This window comes from Manacus candei, unplaced genomic scaffold (assembly GCF_025592945.1).
Source record: "Manacus candei isolate 608988 ecotype Guabito, Panama unplaced genomic scaffold, ASM2559294v1 h1tg000033l, whole genome shotgun sequence".
Classification (NCBI taxonomy): Eukaryota; Metazoa; Chordata; class Aves; order Passeriformes; family Pipridae; genus Manacus; species Manacus candei.
Genome location: NW_026138081.1, coordinates 8,314,410 through 8,333,557, shown reverse-complemented (window position 1 = coordinate 8,333,557; position 19,148 = coordinate 8,314,410). Strand labels below are relative to the sequence as shown.

The following is a 19,148-nucleotide window of genomic DNA, read 5'->3' as shown; positions in this document are numbered from 1 at the left end:
TGAAATAGGGAAGAGGAGTGTTTGCAAAGCTCTTGCTGCCTTGGCTCTTTTGGAACATGTAGGCCTTTTCTCAACTTGAAGCTCTGCAACCCACTGGGGTTTGCCCACTGAAAAAGGAGGGGGATGGCATAGAGCTCGAGTTCCCAAAAGCCTGTGTGCCTGCAGGTAGCAGCCTGCTCTCTTCTCTACCTGCTCTGTATCTCTGCAGCAGTTACACCTCCTAGCAACCGGTGCCTTGGTGCAGCAGCATGACTTGCTTGTGAGCCAAGTCCTGAGCTTGCATAAGAGTGTGTGTGGGGGAGGGAGTGGGGACTGAATAGCAAAGTCTGGGATGAAAATGAGATACCAGCCGCCTCAGCTGAGCTCCACCCTTTCTAAGAATCTCAAAACAGGCACTGTGTCTCCTGGCAACCTTGACACAAATCACAGAGTTTGACTTAAAAGAAGCACATACAGTCCAAACGATATATCCCATCACCAGGTATGAACAACAAGGAGTCAATCCTTTTCCTCTTCCTGGAAAATCTGGCACTGTAAATGGTCTTGGGTTTCACTCAGTGTCAGAAGGCAATGAGTTAAAGGTGAAAGAGGATCATGCTAGAATAGCTAAGAAGTGCCAAGAAATGGTGTATTTTGTTTATTATAAGCATGCCTACAAGTGCCCTGACTATTGCTTAGGAACCAGATGTAGGACTTGGCCCTCCCCTCTGGGCTGTGCTGGAAGCTGTGCCCTGCAACACGCACATGCATTGGCCTGTTGTGCACCTGAACCTGGTTCTTTCAGCTGGCAGTCAGGGACTGACTGAGCTGATACCAGCCAATTTCTTGCCTTTGGAGTCAGTTGCTATGCTTTTACTGCAATGCTGACCTAATGCTTCTTAGTCTTGGGCTCTAACCTCACAACATTTCTCTGTGACAAGAGAAAAGATAAAACTGGATTATATCACAGTTGCTTCTGCTTCCAGGAAAACTGTCTTTTCAGGTCTCCTGACAACTGATACACATCAGGTACTCTGAAGAAAATTTTCAGTGCATTTAAAATGCTGTGTATTATGCTGAGATACAGGCAAAGCGGAGGTAAATGTTCATCTTCCATTAAAGGCAGAGCTGTCACAAGGCTTCTAAAAAGATAACATAGGCAGAATTAAACTTTGCCAATCTGGCAATATCTGAGCTGTTCTCTCTCTGAGAAGCAGGAGGGCTGGGACAGGGAGCTGGCAAGAGCTCTGGATATTTGGGTCTGGGAGCTGCAGCAGGCTTCCCATGCATTGTGCCATGAGCAGCAGTTGTGGGGAGAAGCAGACTCTCCCCTGTCCCTTCTTTCACCATCTGCCAGCCTTACCTTGTAGGGCTCTGAGTAGGCAGGGTTGGCAAGAGGCTTTAGTGCCTTTCTGTGGACCTGGCAGCCTGCTGCCTGAGGCAGCTGTGAGCTTTGCCCATGCCTAGAGGAGTAGAAAACTGACCATTTGAGCAAGTGATTCTTTAAATCCATGCTTTTGAAGAAGCAGGTTTGGGGTTTTGCCTTTTTTTTTTTGTCTCTGACACTCTTACAGAGATACAACATGGATTATGCTTACTGAAGCATTCAGTAGGAAAAGCTGCTCCAGTTTCTTTGTTGCAGTGGGGGATTTTGCTGCCTGCTCTGGAATGCAGGAGAGATCAATGATGGGTCGATGAGCACTGGAGGAGCCTTCCCAGAGCCTTACCCCACTTGTGACCATCCTCCCTAGGGAGATGGTGGTGGGGAGGGGGCTGGCAGACAGAGACTTAAATTTCATTACTTTTTGTTTTGCTCATTTGATTAATGCCACTTTAATATTGGCTACATTTCTTGCTCGTGGTAAAACAGCTAAAGCCCTGAGGCCTAGGCCATGAGCTGTCATTGTCATGTTTGTCTGCCCCAGATGATTAGTTTGATGTACAGATCTTTCTCCCTGCTCCTGAGTTGCTCAGGCACAATGAGGGAATACTCTGGCTGTGCATGCTGCTGAAAACAGAGGTGTTAGCCAATTGCTATATTTTTCCTTTGGGACTTGATTTTAAAAGAAGACACATATTCAGCTTTTGAGGGTTCATGGTGTGTTGGGAACAGCTCTTGTAGAGAACTCGATGCAGACCTGAAGTGTAGAGCCAGATTTCACTGTGTAAGCCCAGCTGGGTCTGCAAATCTCTGGAAGCAGCTGCAGAGAGAGCTCCCATCTTCTCTTGTTATACTGTTGGGCTGGAGAGCTGAATTTGCTCAGCACTTGATGGCAGATTTGATTATTCTGCAGGAATTTTATTGTAAACTTTGCTTCCATATCTCTTTCTTGCCTTTCCCTCTGAACTGCTCTTTGCCTGTTTTTTTAATTTTTTTCCTCATTTTTTCTTCACCTTGTCTTTGTTTGCACTCTCTTCTCCTACATCTGTCCATTTTCTTTTCTCTGAGGCCCTCCACTTGACCTTTGTTACGCTCACAGTTGTTTATGGGAAAAGAAGAAACACCCTTATATACGGGCTGTGTATGAGTATTAAAAATCCCAAAAAATTATTGTTAGTATAACTGAATTCATAACACTCCAATTCAAGAATCATTTTACTCTACCACTAATTATTACAGAAAAAGAAGGAATAATAATGCATTAGGATAATTTTATATAGAAATGTCTCAATAATTATGATAATGCAACTAAAACTGTAATAAATTTGTGTGTTTCTGGTTGGTTTTCCTGGTGTTATGCTTCCTTGTGGTGTTCCTTTGGATCTTAAAGTCAGTCGTTGGGGGTGAATCTTCAGCTTTGTAGCCCTTCAATACTGGGAAGAGTATTATGTGGGTGTTGCTGGATTCTTCCTGACTCCAAAGTCCAGCTGGGTAATTTTTTATATGTTTACCAACACACTTGCATATCTTGCACAGCTCCTCAATGCTTCTGGAATTCACTATGTATGGTGTCTTTCATGCACATTGGATAATTTTTCTTTGTTATGCCTAAAACCTGTTTTGTTCAGCTCCAGGTCTGTATTTCCTTAACAGACCGTGGGTGAGCTGTTCACAGCCATTGGGTCTCCAATGCCAAGCATTTGCCTCATCTCTTATCATCCCGTGCCTGTCCTCCTCTGCACTGCATCCCGCATCTCCACTTCTCAGGGCCTCTGCTCTCATACCATGCCTGCATTTTTCTCTGCTGTGTCATCATGTTAGTTGTAAATATCTCAGTCTACATAAAATAACTGCTGGTCAATGTTGTTTATATAAAACTATGGTTGTATCGCACAAAAGATAAACAGAAGTAAAACAAATTATCTATAGACACCTGGTCAGACAAATTGCTGTTACAGCTCAACCAAGTAAAACAGAGCTATAAGCAGGTCAAGAAAAGTTCAGAGCAAGCAAACCCAGGAAACTCTCAGTACAGAGCTTAAGGTCTCTTGCTGAGAATGGCAAATCTGGGTCTGCCAGCCTGACACTGATAGAACAGGAACTGAATCTTGGGAGTAACTGGAGGGGTGGAGCACAGCTGGGAAGCAAGAGATCCCTGAAGCAGGTGTCTTGGCTGGTCTGTCAGGACAGATAGTTGTTATTTTCTCCTTGTCGATGTGTCTGTGGCAGCTGTAACTTTGGGAAGAGACTTCAGCATGTGGAGACAGGTCATGTCTCTCGAATGAACGCAGTATGCTATGATTCTGTAGCATTCATCCTGGATTTGCATTCCCTGCCTTGATGCAAAGCTGTTCAGGTTTTCAGCCGTGTTCTGGCTGTTTATTTTATCTCCCTTGGTCACACCTGGGACCAGCCAGCTTCTACTCAAGACTTTATTTTCTACTGCTTCTCAGTCTTTCTTGTCTGTCTGATCAGCACATTTTCTTGTCGTGAACGATCTCAGCGATCCTTTTATTCCTCCAGCCTTCCTATCACCAGTTGCCCATTGCTCTAGCCCCCAGGGCTGCTGCTCATTTGCTATATTCCAAAGGTGTTTGCCAAGAGTGCTGAAATAAAACACAGCTCTGCAACTCCTACTCCTTGCCCAGTTGATTTGATGCTTTGTGTAGGTGTATTGCTGGCATTGCTTCCCTTCCCCTAGGGAAATGGGTGGTTTTGGAGAGAGGGAGGGAGAAATGTGGACTCTGTACGTGCGTGTGTGTGTGTGTAGTCAGCCATGAGCCGTATGTATTCATGTGTCTGTATATATACCTGCATATATACACGTGTGCACAGGCGTTTGTCATCGGTGCCGTACGTCTTTTTAAGCTTGTCAGATGTACAGGCTGATGGACAATTCATTTTGTGTAAGTACAGCTGCCATTTTGCCTGGCTGCATTTTTCCACCTACCTTTGGTGGAGCCTGGAGGAGAGGTGGAGTATTCTGCAACGCAGCAGAGATGGCCTGTCCCTGGTTCTGCTAGGACAGGGTTTTATTGCTGGTTTCTCATTCATGAGGTTATTTTCTTTTTCCTCTCCTGGCTTTGAAGTGTTGAAGGGAATGGAGTTGTTTTCAAGGTGAAGTTCCTGCTCAATCACTGATGACTAGACAGCCGTGAGCCATAACAATTAACTGGAATAATTTTCATCTTCCTTGCAACTGTAATGATTCCCAGTTAGTAAGCTGGTTTAAATTTCATGGTTTTCCTCTGAGCCTTTTTCTCCCCTCTGCTTTCCCCATATGCATTTCTTGCCCAAGTCTTTCACAATCTCTGTCTGGCTTAGCTCTTTGCCCCCCAGAAAAGGTGCCTCCTTATTGTGCAGCTCTGTGAAAAGCCATCACTCTCCCGAGGGCACTACTGCCATGTCTCTGGCTCCAGTGTGGCTGCTCTGGAGTGTACAACTTATACGGTGGGAGACAGGACCCAGGCTGTCTTTTCTCTCTGCATCTGTTTCTTGCAAAGCGTTGTCCTGAGTCATCACCCTGCCTTATGTTTGCCCATTGTCAGAAGGGTTGCCAGTTTTAAAAATCCTCCTCCTCCTCCTCTGCTCTGCCTCCTTAAAAAGAGACTTTGAAATAACTGAGCATTGGAGGTTTTCATGCTAAGAATTTTCCACATGCAGTAGTTGTACGGGGTTGAGGATATGTTGCAGTAAGATCACTGTAGCCAGTCCATGTGGACAGGCAGTACCTTCACTCTGGGAGGAGGCAGGCAGGGAAACTTCTGCAGAGTTTCTCCTCTGTGTTCCCAGTAAAGCTGAAACTTCAGTGGTGCCTGTGTGTATGCAAGTAGAGAGGCATGGGCTGTTTGGTGTTACAGTCACAATATCTGTTCCTTATCAGATCTTTTTATCCATTTATGTGTTGGGGTTTTCTTAAGTATTTTTAAAGTGTTCTGGGTACCTTTTCAGATCTGTGCATCTGTTCTCTGCCATCTGCAGCTTGAGGTCAGAGACACAGCTGGCTGGTTGTTTTAAAGATATAGTCTGGCAGGTGTAGAGGGGCTGTTGAGAGCAGCCAGTGAAAGCTGTTGGCTGTGCACAGCAGAAGTTTTTGTTGGCCCTGTGCAGGGCAGGAGCTGAGGAGGAGCTTTCTGGGCACTCTGCCCTGTTCCCCTCATCTGCAGCAGGGCCTGTACAGGTAGACAGGCACAAACTATGCTGGCAGCAGAAGATCATGAGGATGGCAGCATCCGTGCCAGATGACAGGTAGAAGCAAGTTGCCTGCTTTTCTGGATGTCATCAGATCACATAGGCACCAGTGAAGTTTTTGCAGGGGACTCAACTTTGAGGATCAGTCAGTGGGATGGATAAGGTGAATTCAGTAGGCTGAAATAATGATGAGAACTGAGGCTGCCCTTGTCCCTTTGGGGATTATCCCTACAAATCCTTCTTGTCAGTTTAGCTCTGCTGCATTGTAGACTCAATTTCCTGTGCTAGTCTTCTTCTTGGGTGTGGTGCCCACTGGTTTAAGATATCTCTGAATGTCAAATTTCTGGAGGCTGAGAGAATAGTCTGGACAAGTATCTTAAATATGTTCTATTCTTCCCTAGGCCTGGGCTATTGGAGGCAAGATGCTGGACTTTAGTTTGGCCTGGTTCTTCTGTGGTTTTGGGAGTGGAGCGTGTTCTGTGGTGTGTTTGAGCTCCCACTCCTGCAGATTTGAGGTGCCACGCAGCCTTTTAAACAGAACAAATGTCCCCCTGGTTGGCAATCAGAAATTTCTGCACTATTAGTTTAGTGACACTAAATATATCATGGACATTCTTTTTCATGGTGGGTTTCTTGTTCAGTATTTGTGTTTTTTCATTAGCCTGCATTGGTTTCTGAAGTGTGAATTTAGCTGCATCTCTCAGGCTTCCACCTTTCCAGTTCTTGGATCACAGATTGGCGCAGGGAACTTTGCAGGCTTTTCTGCTCAGGGAGTGACACCCAACTCTTAACCTCTCAACAGACAGATCTTTCTTCTCAGCATGCATGTAATTAACATAGCTTGCATGAAAATACCTATTCAGTTGCAGTCAGTGTGCACATCCTCTCTCATCACTGTTAACCCACTCCCAGTACTGGCTGTGAATTAAAGAAGCTTTCTGGCAGGAAGAGTTGCCACATAGAAAATTAACACCAGCTTTTGTAGACACTGCTTCGCTCTGATCGAGCTTCCCTAGGCAACCAATGCAGTGTAAAAAAGATGTTGTTCTTATCAAAGTCTTTTTTTCCCCTGCATTTAATGCGTAGGAAGCTATTGCACTCTCATTTGAATAGCTTTGGGTGTGGGGAAGAAAGCAGAGAATGAGCCAGAAATTGAGAAATGGACCGATTTTGAAGAGATGGGACTGTTTGCTCTTTTCATTTATTCTTGGAGTGGCATGAGAGGAATATATTGTGGGGGGGAAAAAAGGAAAGCCAACATTTGTTTTGATGTCTTAATGGAGTTTTCTTTCCTCTGTACAGTGTCTTCTTTATAGCATAGGCTGCAAGCATTTGAGAGAGGAGGGATTGACACATGAAGTCTGCCTATAGTCATGTGTCCCACAAGACAGGGTAATGCTGGGTTGATGGGTAGCTTGGAAAGGAATGCTATCATAGCCTTTTAATTTTCCCAATCCCTTTGGAGTGGGGACCTGCAGAGGAAGGAAAGAGGAAAACAGACTTCTGCAGAAATTTGGGTTTTATCAGCTTACTGAAGAAGGGTGAGGAAGGAGATGACTGGGGGAAGGCAACTGAGAATAGAGGGATGTGTGGGGAAATAGGACAATGAGAAGAGTAAAATGACCAGAAACTATGATTTTTGGTAATTGTAGGAGTAAAGTTAATAGGAGAAAAGTTGGCAGTAAAGGGGGCAGGAGCTGCATGGAGTGACCCACTGCTGCTGACTTAATGAGTCAGATACTTTGTGTAAATGCGATACTGACATCTGATTCCTCTCCATTCCTGCTACTATATTTAGTCTAGGGAAATTGCTTTTTTTTAATATTTTGTGGGGTTTTTTCCTTTTGCTGGAGCCAATGGAAACTGCTGTGAATTTCCTGCCCACCTCTCACCCTCACTTTTTATCTGTGTATACAGTTGTGAACATATAAGATAGGGCTGTGAGTTCCTGGAGTTTTGGAAAGCTCTGCAAGGAACATTTCTTGTTGGCTGATGCAAATGGGATCCCTGATGGAGAGTGCTCAGGTTGTCTGCAAAAACCTTTGACATCGCTGTGAGAGCTAATTCTGTCCTTTCCTTGTATTACCTGAATGTCCCACAAGAAAGATGCATACTAGGAAAGATTCCACAGCCAAGTTGTTTATAAAAGTTGCTTGCATCAGGAAGGTGTACTTAAAGGTTGTGGAGTGGCATCATAGACCTAAAAATAATACCTTTGAATATGTGTACCATTGCCAATGGCCTCTGCAGGAACCAGCATGAAAACAAACAGGACACTTGATCTCAGCTGGCTGATAGATGGTTTGTAAAGCAGTAATTCATGCAGCAGTGAATAGTTTCTATAAATGTCTTGGAAATCAGAATATACTTGTGGATTAAAAAGTTGCTGTGATCATCAAGCCCTGCCTGCAGCTGCAGGGGAGGTAGGGTTTGTGCTGAAATAAGGGTGCTAACAGTTTTGACTTTCTCAACAGCTGGTGTGTGCCAAGCTCTGTATGTCCCATGTGAGGTGTTTCTGGAGCTAGTCTTAGTTTGCATGTTGGCACTAGCATTTAAAAACATCTCCAGACAAAGGTGTCTTGAGAACTTGATTTTGCTTTGAAAGCTTCAATTTGGGAAAGGGGTGGAGTGGGTGGAACAGGTGATGTGATCATGATAGAAGTGCAAGTTTGAAGTACTTTGCTTGGTCTACATCCACAATTGGAAGCTGGGAACAAAAAGATCAGTGCTCTCTTCCCTTGCATTCTTTCCTATCCCTCTGGCTGTAAAATACTGAATGCAGTCTTACAAAGGAGCAGACAAAGGTGGAGGATGGATAGATGGGTGTATGCTCTTGTATGCAATTAATTTTCCATGGTAATTATTTTTATTATTTTAACTGCTGTAAGATTAAAGCCAGCATAAACAGAAAGGAGTAGATACTTTGAGTCTCCTGAGGGCTTTGTAGCCTTACTGGACTTGGAGGCAGCGTGAACTGGGTGGGTCAGCAACCTGAACATTCAATGTCTCCATTCCATGTATTTTACTAGACCAATTTCCTTTGCTAAGACAGAGTATTGATGGGTTCTGAACTTTATTGTTTGGGAAACTGCTGCAGGCTCTGCTGGAGAATGACTCTTGACTGTCTGGGGAGGAGGAGCTGCTCTAGGGCCACATTGAGCTCAGCTGGGTGTCTGAGCAGGCAGTTTAGGCTTCCCTGTGTCATGGAATTGCTTCCATTATAAAAGAACTTGAGATCATTGAGTCCAACCATTGACCTAATACTGATAAGTCCACCACTAAACCCATGTCCCTGTGTGCCACATCTACACATCTTTTCAATACCTCTGGGGATGGTGACTCAACTACTTCCCTGGGCAGACTGTTCCAATGTTTGACAACCCCTTCTGTGAAGAAATTTTTCCTAATATCCAATCTAAACCTTTCTGATGCAACTTAAAGCCATTTCCTGAACACTCAAAAGAGATTAAAGAACTAGAAATAGTTAGTTTCTGCTTGTTGAGGAAATGTGCTCTCTAGGGTGGAATGGACTAGAAACCTTTTCAAGCATTTTGAGAGGAAGCCAGTTTTCAGACTTGGATGCTCCCAACTCACAGAACAGTATCTGTGCCCCACTGTAAGACTGATGGTTTATTGTCTGACATCTTGCTGAATAAGGTATCCTTGGAGTTGGCCGAAGTCTTCATTGCCCTTGTGTATGGCAGACAGGAGAGGGATGCTGGAAAATCAGTATGGGACAGCATTGCAGTAGCTTCTGTTGGGTAGCAGTTAATTTAAGAAAGCAAGTTCAGAAGACTAGTTAATCCTAGCAAAATGACTTTATTGGCGAGGAGGTCATAACCAATTAGTAAGTTACATTAGTTATTAGCTGACAAATCAACATATCTTGTTTCCCTGAGCCTACAAGTTAAAATTACTACTTCATGGCCTAAATCAATGATTGCTGACCAGTAAGGAGATACTGTGATTTATCCACTCCCACCCCTCCAGATAGAGCTTGTTAATTATGGGTCAAACTCAGTGAATCAAGCATGGGGTTGTCTTAAGACAAAATTAAAATATCCATGTTTGTGATGGTTGCTCTGGCACTAGGAGCTGTGTGGCTCTTGGAGTGGTTTGTTGATCTGCCTTTTTGTGTGAGCTGGATGGATCTTATATTCCCTGTGGCCTCTGGACTTGGCCAATGGCTGGAAGTGGGGAGGAAGCCTGCTGGCAGACAGCCTGCTCTGGGGTGCAGTTGAGCTAAAATTCATGATTTTAGGTGGCCAAAGGTTCTGTCCTATAAGTTAATAATGGCAAAGCTTTGTGGTTCACTATGCTATTCTAGGAAGCGTTTTGTTTGCTTGCCTGGTTTGAAGACCATGGTTTGTATTTTATATCTTTCCTGTGTTTTTTAAAACTGCTCACTTCTCTGAAGTTCTGTTTTTCTACAAAGTTCCTTACAGTAAAACAGAAACTTAAATTTAAGAGCTGCATAGGAAAGTCTTTGTCAAGATTGTGTCTTTCCTTTATTCTTTCCGGTTTTTTGAAGCTTATTTTAAGCACAATTCATCCCTGTTGTAACTCAGCAGGATTTTGGTCCATTAACCCCATCGAATGCCACATAATGGGGTTTTGCTTTGCTTTTCTGATTAGCTGGAGGCTCAGGATTAGATAGATTTTCACATCTGCTAACTTCCTGTTTCATATCTTGTGATTTGAGAGGCTTAACCTTTCCTGACTTGTTAATGGATCACAAACCACCTGCTTCTTCAAACTAATCCCTCAGAAATATATAGCATAGCTTTGACTTGAAACACTCCGGTTTGGTTCCCCAGGGTAAAAAGTACGAAAAGATCAATCCCGGTCTGAACAAACCTCTTATTTATGCTTTCTCTGCTCTTCCACAACATGGCATCTCCAATTGTGGCTGTCTGCCTTTTAACTATCAGGAAAGTTTTGTGCTTTTAGTGCCTTGGCCTTCAGGGCATGAGTGGAGAAGACTAGGGGGAATGACATGAGGAGCAGAGTAGTCTAAAGGGGGAGGAGGGCATGTCTCCTGAATGGTTGGATATCTGCTTTGAGCTAGCAATGTTAACAGAGTGTGGCAGCTTCAGCCAGGGACTCTGAGCTCAGGGTATTGGTGTGTCCTCCTTTCTGCTCTCTTCCATTTTAAAATTTATGCTGCTTCTGGCAGTATAGCCTGTTCAGACCCAAGGAAAGGTCATCTGCCTGGGCTAGGTGAGGAGAAGCTGGAGACGTTGCAGGTCCCTGTCAATCCTGAGCCATGCCTGCAGCACTCCCAGCCCTGCCTGCTGCTGGGGATGTGGCGGGGGGGCCTGGAAGGATGCAGCTCTTTTCATGGGCAGTGTGATGCCAATGTGTGCTTTGTCCTGTGCGCTGCCTGTCTTGAAATGTTGGTGATGTCTGTAGGTGAGATTCTGCAATAGATTTCTGTGACGCCTCAGCTTTTTGCCTTTCTGTGTGGCTGCTTCAGGCCGGGTCCTCTACTTGTCTGTCCTGCCCGTTTTTCCCCATGACTGATGTCTGTAGCCTGGCATTCCTTGCAGGCAAGCCCCAGTGCGATGGTGACGTGAGTGAAGTCCCCACCATGGCAAAGGCTGCTGGCAGTGGAGCAGGGACATCCTGCAGTGCTCCCCTGGCACCACAGCAAAGGAGGAGCTGGGACTCTCCAAGCTCTGGCAGCATGTTCTAGCAGAGAGGCAGGCGAAAAACAGTTTCTGTTTTAGAGGTGAAGTGAGAAATGGGGCACAAGGTCATCAGAGCAATTATTTTACCTTCTTTTATTCACTTAACAGTGTTTTCAGTTACTGGTTGCTTCTGCTCTCTGCTACAAGACAAATGCTGTTACATGTAGATTTAAAATGATGTGTAGTGTGTTTGTGGAGAGTGGGGAAGGCTTCAGTACCTATGACTGCTGTAGGCTGGTTGTGGTGGGCTGAGGCACTAAGACAATGTGCTAAGGGCAATATTAGTGGAAAGAAGAGCCTCTTCTTCCCGCCCCTCCTAGTCAGCAACTGTTTTTGCTCCCAGTGGTGGTGATTATATTGTTTACCAGGAGTTCACTACTGCTTTTGCAATTCATCTTGCTGAGAAATTTCTGCAAGGCCCCTAAGCAAGTTGCTTATGCAGATATGGTCCTTGGGTCAGTAGTTTTTTGGCATCACGTCTCATTTCTCAATGGGCCAGTCACTACTTCTGCTATACTCAAAAATTTAACCTCTCTACCTCCACTTCTTTATCCCCTGAGAGCTTTTCTGAAAGATTCCCTCTTTCTTCCTTACCTCCTTACTCTGTTCTAGTCACGCTGTTTTGATACCCAGTACATAAGGGGTCACTTTTATGGAAGGGGGCATAATCTATTAGGGCTGTTGCACAAACTTTCATGGTCAACCTTTCTGTTCAGCTCGAACAATCAGAGACTCAGGGCTCCCAGGTGCTGGAAAGGTAATCATGGTACTAGCACATGGTACTCCTCAGCATGGGAGAGACTTTAATTCTCCTCTGGAATGTTCTTTTCCTTCATGTTTTCGAGTTAACCCCAGCTCAGTCTGTGAGATTAGGGGATGAAACAGCTTTTTGAGGCTGCTTTTGCTGCTGCTTTTCCAGCAAGGATGGCTCTTTGGTTATCTTTATGCACATGGTCACAACATCTCTTTCTGTTTTTCTGTTTCCTCCATCTAGGTGTGTTGTTGTGCTGTTCAACCCTAGGAAAAATAAGCAACACCATATTCTAAACAGTTCCAGGTGAGTGAAGCTTTAAGCTGGACTTGATTTCTGTGGGAGGTGAATTCAAGGCTTTTATGGTTTGAATGCAGTGCAGGAGCTGCTGTTGCTTCAGACTAAATCCCCTCAGTAAGAGTTGCCTTGGGGACAGGCTGCCTGCTCTTTTGACTTCAGCTCCTTCTAGTGTGAGGTGCTGTTGCTGACAAGGTACTTCCTCATAAACACTGTGATCCCATGAGGAAGTGCTAATGGGCATGACAGGGAGGACATCTTACTAGAGCTCCATGATATCTAACTTTTTTTTTCTCCACCTAAAACAATGACCTCATTATTGAAGCCAGCACTGGGACATGGTCCTGCATCTGGAATAAAGGCACAACAATGAACCTCAAGTTTTGGAGCTTTTCCAGTGCTGTAGGCTGCTGCTTGAGACTTGGGCAGCAGGGAATCCTCCTGGCAAAGCAAAAATCATTATGTCAGGCTACTATGGGTGATTTTAGGCTCTTTTCAATTCATCCCAACCTACTCCCTAGTCATGATGTATTGAAATGAGATCACATGTTGGAAATGTTTCTCAGTGTCATTTTCTCTGTTTTAGGAAAACAATTACAGCACTTGCTTTCTCTCCAGATGGCAAATATTTGGTTACAGGAGAGGTAAGTGTGAGAGGAGAAAGGGCACACCTTTTCCACTGCACTTTGAAGCAGGGCAGAGGGGCTTAGAAGAAACAGGCCAGTGAACTGCTTTGACACAGACAAATCAGTTTCAATGTTGCATCAATGTTCAGTGGACCTGCTGGGTCACGGATGGCATTGGGCAGATTTCAGTCTCTCATCAGCCTGGGGGATGGATCTTCTGGGGTGGCATCTGTGGGCTGAAGGTAGAGTGAAAATAACTGGAAGGATACACAGCATGGCTCTACTCTAACATCAGTGGAGAGTACTTGGATGGTCCTGAATCTTGGTCTGTTTAGCATTGTCCCTTCAGGATTTCAGGAAGTAACTGAAGCCAGTAACAACTTTGTGGAAAAAATGAAAAGTGTGTGTGGAGTGGAGCTTAGGAATAGTGACAGAAGATACTGGTGTCTGTGGTTTGGCATTGTATGTTTGGCTGGGGGGCAAAAACTGCTTCCTCTTTCCAAATGTGCCCAAGGGGGAGAATAAGGATGAGTGCACTGTGTGTCTGTTCTGCATTAGAAGTTCAAGACATGGGCTGTGTCATGAGGTTGGAATTGCTGGATGTTAAAAATCCACAGAAATGCTTACCTCCATATGGTTGGGCTCAGATCGCTCTTTTGTGTGATTAATGGCAGTTTACCACTAGTCTCTGTGTAACACATGGGGAGTGAGCATGTGTGAAACAGGTTCCCTTCTGAGCCTCAACCACAGGGAAGAGAAGTATGTCACAGTCCTGTGTTGGAGCTGTCAAAACAGAGACTCTTTGCTCCAGAGGTCCCTAGTGCGGTCACCGTAATTGCAGCTGTCATGTCTCTGCGGGGCTCCAAAGCTGGGCTTGAATCCTGCATGGATCAGACCAAGGGTAGAAACAACGTGGGGGTTTTTGGATGGAGGCTACCATAACACAGAAAAAGTAAGCACAAATTTTCCATCATTAGATCAGAGACCGTTGTTATTAACTTTTTAGTGAAAACATGAGGTTTTATAGCTGTAATATGTTTTAATGCCTCCTTACTCTCTAGAAATCTGAATGTAATAAACTCCCTTTATATTGAAGTTCTAATATATATGATATACATATTTTCTTCATGGTGTTCAGTTCTAATGGTTCTGGTGCCTTCTTTTATTTTCCCTTTTTTTTGTTTTTATTTCTGGTGCTCAGTTCCTTTCGTGTGGGGTAGGAATAGTGGTAAAAAATGAAGTGGGTGCTCTTCTTACTAACAACTCAAACTTTTCAGTTTTAAACTTCATTGGGGTAAATGACAAATTCAGATTAAAAAAAAGCCATTCCAGTTATACTTGAATGTTTTGTGGGGACTTCCCCCCCACCCCTTCTTGCAAAACGTGTCTCCTCTGGCCTTGTTGTAAAAGCATTTCTTTTTTCAGTATCGTCCCACGTTTCTGACATTTGAATTATTGCTTAGTGTAGCAGTGTCCCCTGCTGGTGTCAGCAGTTGTGCCTTAGTTCAACCTCTGTCCCATAGGGAAACGATCTCTGAGTTCACTTTGTCAAACACTCTTTTAGCTACCTCATGCTAATTCTGCCTAATAACACCTTAGTTTTCTGCATGGCTGGCTTTTCAGGGAGGAGAATATGGAGGTTAGTCCTTGACCGCCAAATATATTAAATGTCTTTTATATATTTCAAATTCATAAGAAACCAGATTTGTTTTCCTCTTTTTTTAACTGTTATTTTTTAGTTCTCTCCGTGGAGGCATAGAATCCTTGTCCATTGGAGTCACACAAAGCTCATTTTTGGTGAGCATTTCTTAAAAGATGAAATGCAAATTCAGTTAATTAAGGTCTTGGACTGTATGCTAAGATGCTGGGAAATATTTATGTGTATGTATGTGTTTAAGTACAGCAATTGCTTTGAAGAGCAGCTGATTCAGCTCATTGTAACATCTTTCCAGCCACCTGGAGACCTGAGCTCTGCCTTGCAGGAGGGAGAACCGTACCAGCTGCAGTAAAATCTGACCATGGTATTTTTCCAGGTCACAAGCAGTTGCTTGGCAAAGCTTTTGAACAAGGCAGTTAAAATATGCACAGTTTTAAGCTTTTAAAGCTTTGACTTTTACTTGTGATGAGACTTGCCTCTCCCACACAATCAAATGACTTAAAACTGATCCAAAAGGTACCATTCTGCCACGTTGCCATGGTTATGTTATCTTGCAAGCTACTGTTTTGACAGACTTCAGTGTGAAATCATGAGCAGTTATTTGAGTAGGAGTTGCGCATCAAGTGCGTTTTTTTTGGCCAGCATTTCAGCTTATCTTGTGTGCTTTGTTTTAGTTTGGTTTAATAGCAAACAGTTAAAGTAATAGAATTATCTGGCAGAAGATGCTGAATTGGCATTTCTGTTTCTCTGGAGAGCAAGCATACAAACAGAGGCTCTGTTCCATCAATGTCTTCCTTTCTGACATTACGCGGCCCATACTCTTTCAGGCAGAATGCATCCATGTGTGACTTTGTGACAGAAATGATGCTGTTAGTCTCCCAGAGGCGTCCTGCAAATGGTGTGTGATAGTTATCGCAATAGTCATTTCATGTTTTTGTATGGCAGGACCTGGCTTGATATCTCAGATATCCACATTTTGTTAGGAGCAGAGGATGTGAGGGCCTTTTGATTCACTGAGGAAAACAATCTGTTATAATCCTTTTCATAAGCAGACTGTGAGTTCCCATTACGAAGATCAGAGATTTGCATCAAAAGTATTGTTCTAATCTGTGGCTGTTTTGTGAGTAGCATAAGAAAAGGATTAAAGCAGGGAAGATTGTATTAACACTTTTGGACAACTGTTGAAATGCACATACTCCTTAGGTTGTCAGTCTCAACCTGGGCTTTAAAGAATCAAAGGAATCTCTAAGTCTTTTGTAAGTGCACCATCTAGACATCTTTTTCCAACATCCTCCATATGCTCGAATCTGTCAGAACTGACTTCAGGGGTTACATTTCTTTTTCTGTGTCTGTTCTTGTCCCTTTCAGAGTGGACACATGCCAGCAGTTCGGGTATGGGATGTGGCTGAGCGAACCCAGGTGGCAGAGCTCCAGGAGCACAAGTACGGTGTGGCCTGTGTGGCTTTCTCCCCCAGCTCCAAGTACATTGTTTCAGTGGGGTACCAGCATGATATGATTGTCAATGTGTGGTCATGGAAGGTAAGTTATCTAGGAGGTTGGGTGGACCACAAGGTGTTGCTAATTGAAAAGAGTTTCCAGTTTGACTGTAAACTAGTTCAATTTCATCTTGCTTTCTCCTTTTTTTTAATTCTGTAGTTATTGTTTGGTTTTTGATGTTCATAGACAAAGGCCAATTTACACATGAGAGAAAGCTATGGTTCCTCAGGGAAGTTCTAAGTCACTTCCATGAAGGGATATTCTTTATACTTGGAGACGTTTGACATTTTGCTGTCCAGCCAGAAAAGCCTGGATTTTGAAACCTTGCCAAACCGTTGTGCTTTTTTAGAAGCTTATTAAAAACTAATTTATGAGGTTGAGGAAGAAAACTCTCATCAGCCAGGGATTTCTCTTGTAGTGTGGTGGATGCTCTTGGCTTGTTTTGTTTTTGTTATGATAGTTTGTTGTCCCACTCTGATCCCATCCTTGATGGATGAGAAGAAGAACATAGGGAATTCATAATGGGTGAAAGCCGATGAAAGCCTGTGTCCTCTAGTAAACATTTAAGCATTTGTTTTTTGTAGATAAGAAAACAAGCATTTGTTGACAGTAGGCTTGGATTCTTCTGTATTAATAAATGCTAGGCACTTATTCACGTCCTGTTACCTCTTCAAGTGCTAAAAGAGATGATTTAAAAAAACACATAAGTGGATTTGTTAAATCTCACAGGATTATTGAATCATAGAATGGTTTGTGTTGGAAGGAACCTTGAAGATCATATCATTCCAGCTCCTCTGCCATGGGCAGGGACAGCTTCCACTAGAGCAGGTGGAAATCCCATCAAAGCCTCGTTCAACCTGGCCTTGAAAATATTCAGGGATGCGGCATCTACAACTTCTCAGCTTGTTCCAGTGCCTCACAACACTCACAGTAAAGAATTTCATTCCAGTGCCTCATCACCCTCACAATAAAGAATTTCTTCGCAACATCTAATCTAAATCTACCCTCTTTCAGTTTAAAACCACTACCCGTTGTCCTATCACTACACTCCCTGATAAAGGGTCCCTCCCCATGTTTCCTATAGACCCCCATTAGGTAGTGGAAGGCTGCTATAAGGTCTCCCCAGAGCCTTCTCTTCTCTTGCAGCTTGTAAGTCCATGCTCATTTAGTATGTTACTCTTTTCATCACATCTCCTGTGCTGTAATTTAAAATCTCACTGTTGTCTTCTGCATGAGCTGAAATTTGACCTTCCTATTTTTTTTGTGTAGCTGAACTGTGTGTAGTGTTAAAACCTAAGTGCATATGTCAGTGTTAAGATGTGAGTGCTCAGCCTTTTGGTTCTTTACACTTATATAAATGAAAGTAGTGACTTGGAGAGGATCACAATGTGTGCCATGTGTGGGACTCTGCAAGTAGCTTTGTTTTGCCTTATGCAGGTTTTTCTGTTCACTGTATAATTATGTGCATGAGAACTTGTGAGATGAGGACTGTCTCACTCTTCTGTGATGAAGAACACACACTTTAAGCATACACTCCAGACTGTGACTGTCAAGAGTTCCAGCTAGCCTTTATTTTGCAGGCCGGACACCACAACTAGAGATACTTTACCTGACCAAAGTCAATGAAGACTGAGAGACTAAGATGTGAATACAGATCTCCTGAAGCATTTTCCAGCACTTTTAACCACAACCCTTCTTTTATCCTCTGTGTTGCTGCTTTGATTTCCCTGTTTTTCCTGGCTGGGAGACTTAGTCTTTTGACTGTGGTGGAAAAGAGAACCCCTGTTGTCTGTAGGGTTTCTTTGCTTCACTAAAGAAAGAGCACAGCAATGATCCAGATGTTAAGGTCTGCAAGGGTCCTAAGCCTTTCTCTGTGCACTGTCTTGAAAGAAGTTATGATAATCACTGTCCCACTTGCTTTTCCTCCGGTCTGGGTTGGAGGATCCTCCATGGTGACAGTGCAGAAGCCTAGATTTCTCTGTTGCTGGTTTCTTCAGTTCTGTCAGCACGCAGTCTGGTGGGGCCCTTGGAGTGAAGTGATTTTTATACTGAGGGCATTGTGTTGGGAAGACTGGGAGCAACTGAGTCCCTAAAAGGAAAGGTAAAGGAAACAGAGCAAGGATGAAAAGGGATGCACTGTTGTCAGCCATGTGCTGCATGGTTGCAAACCCACCACAGACAGAGGGGAAAATTTTTTTATTCTCACTTCTACCATTCCCTGGGGAAAGGCAGTGGGAAGAAAACTGAGCGATGATATTGTGAACAGGGAGCTTCTGCTCTCTGACCATTTTGCATCCTGTTTTCTGTCCCTGTGTGTTCTTACTCCTTTTCCAAACTCTTTGACATTTTAAAGCGCACATTTGAGGTATAGCAGATTTTGCTTTTTCCCTTCCAATCTTTTTGTATTTTGGGTCTTTTGATAAATCATCATGTCTTTAAAGAAAAGAGAGAATTTATGGAAGAACCATAATTTATGGAAGTACTGTTTTCCCTGTGAAAAAATACCTGTTCCCCATCTTGAGTGCCTTGCCCTCATTGCTGCCTGGGGGCTGGCAGAGCTCCTTCTTGTGCTGGCCTACATATGTATTTGCTGTTTAGGAAAGGAAATGGCTTTGCTCTTGGCTCCTGGTGATTGTGAAATCAGCATGTTTGTTATGGCTCAGACAGCAAGTTCCTGCAGGCACTAGTGCCTGCTGATTTGTTCTGGATCCCGTGGAAGTGGAATCGAATGTAAAGTGAATTGTACTGTCTGCCAAATCAATGTTTCCAGCTAATGCTGGGGAGGTCATATTCAGAGGTGATTGGGGAATAGTTTGGGCCTCATCTTTTCCCTGCTGCAATGCTTGTACTGCATATGTGCCTGTAATTGAAATTAGTTTCCTTTGTTTCTGAGTAAAGAAATTAATCAATCTAAACAATTATATTTCCAGAAAAACATCGTAGTGGCAGCCAACAAAGTCTCAAGTAAAGTGACAGCTGTGTCATTCTCAGAGGACTGCAGTTACTTTGTCACTGCTGGAAATCGACATATCAAGTTCTGGTACCTGGATGACAGCAAGACCTCCAAGGTGAGAGGAAG

The 19,148-nt window shown here is 43.6% G+C and overlaps 1 protein-coding gene across 4 annotated transcripts in view; it reads left to right on the top strand.

Moving 5' to 3' along the window:
* The window catches only part of MAPKBP1 (mitogen-activated protein kinase binding protein 1), a 102,245-nt gene that overhangs the window by 40,771 nt on the left and 42,326 nt on the right, over positions 1 to 19,148 (top strand). For all 4 annotated transcript variants that reach the window (XM_051791953.1, XM_051791956.1, XM_051791954.1 and 1 more), the window contains exons 4-7: positions 12,236 to 12,298; positions 12,876 to 12,933; positions 15,941 to 16,111; positions 19,000 to 19,137. In XM_051791953.1, the coding sequence (XP_051647913.1) occupies positions 12,236 to 12,298; positions 12,876 to 12,933; positions 15,941 to 16,111; positions 19,000 to 19,137 (430 nt within the window). The remainder of the gene's footprint in view (positions 1 to 12,235; positions 12,299 to 12,875; positions 12,934 to 15,940; positions 16,112 to 18,999; positions 19,138 to 19,148) is intronic.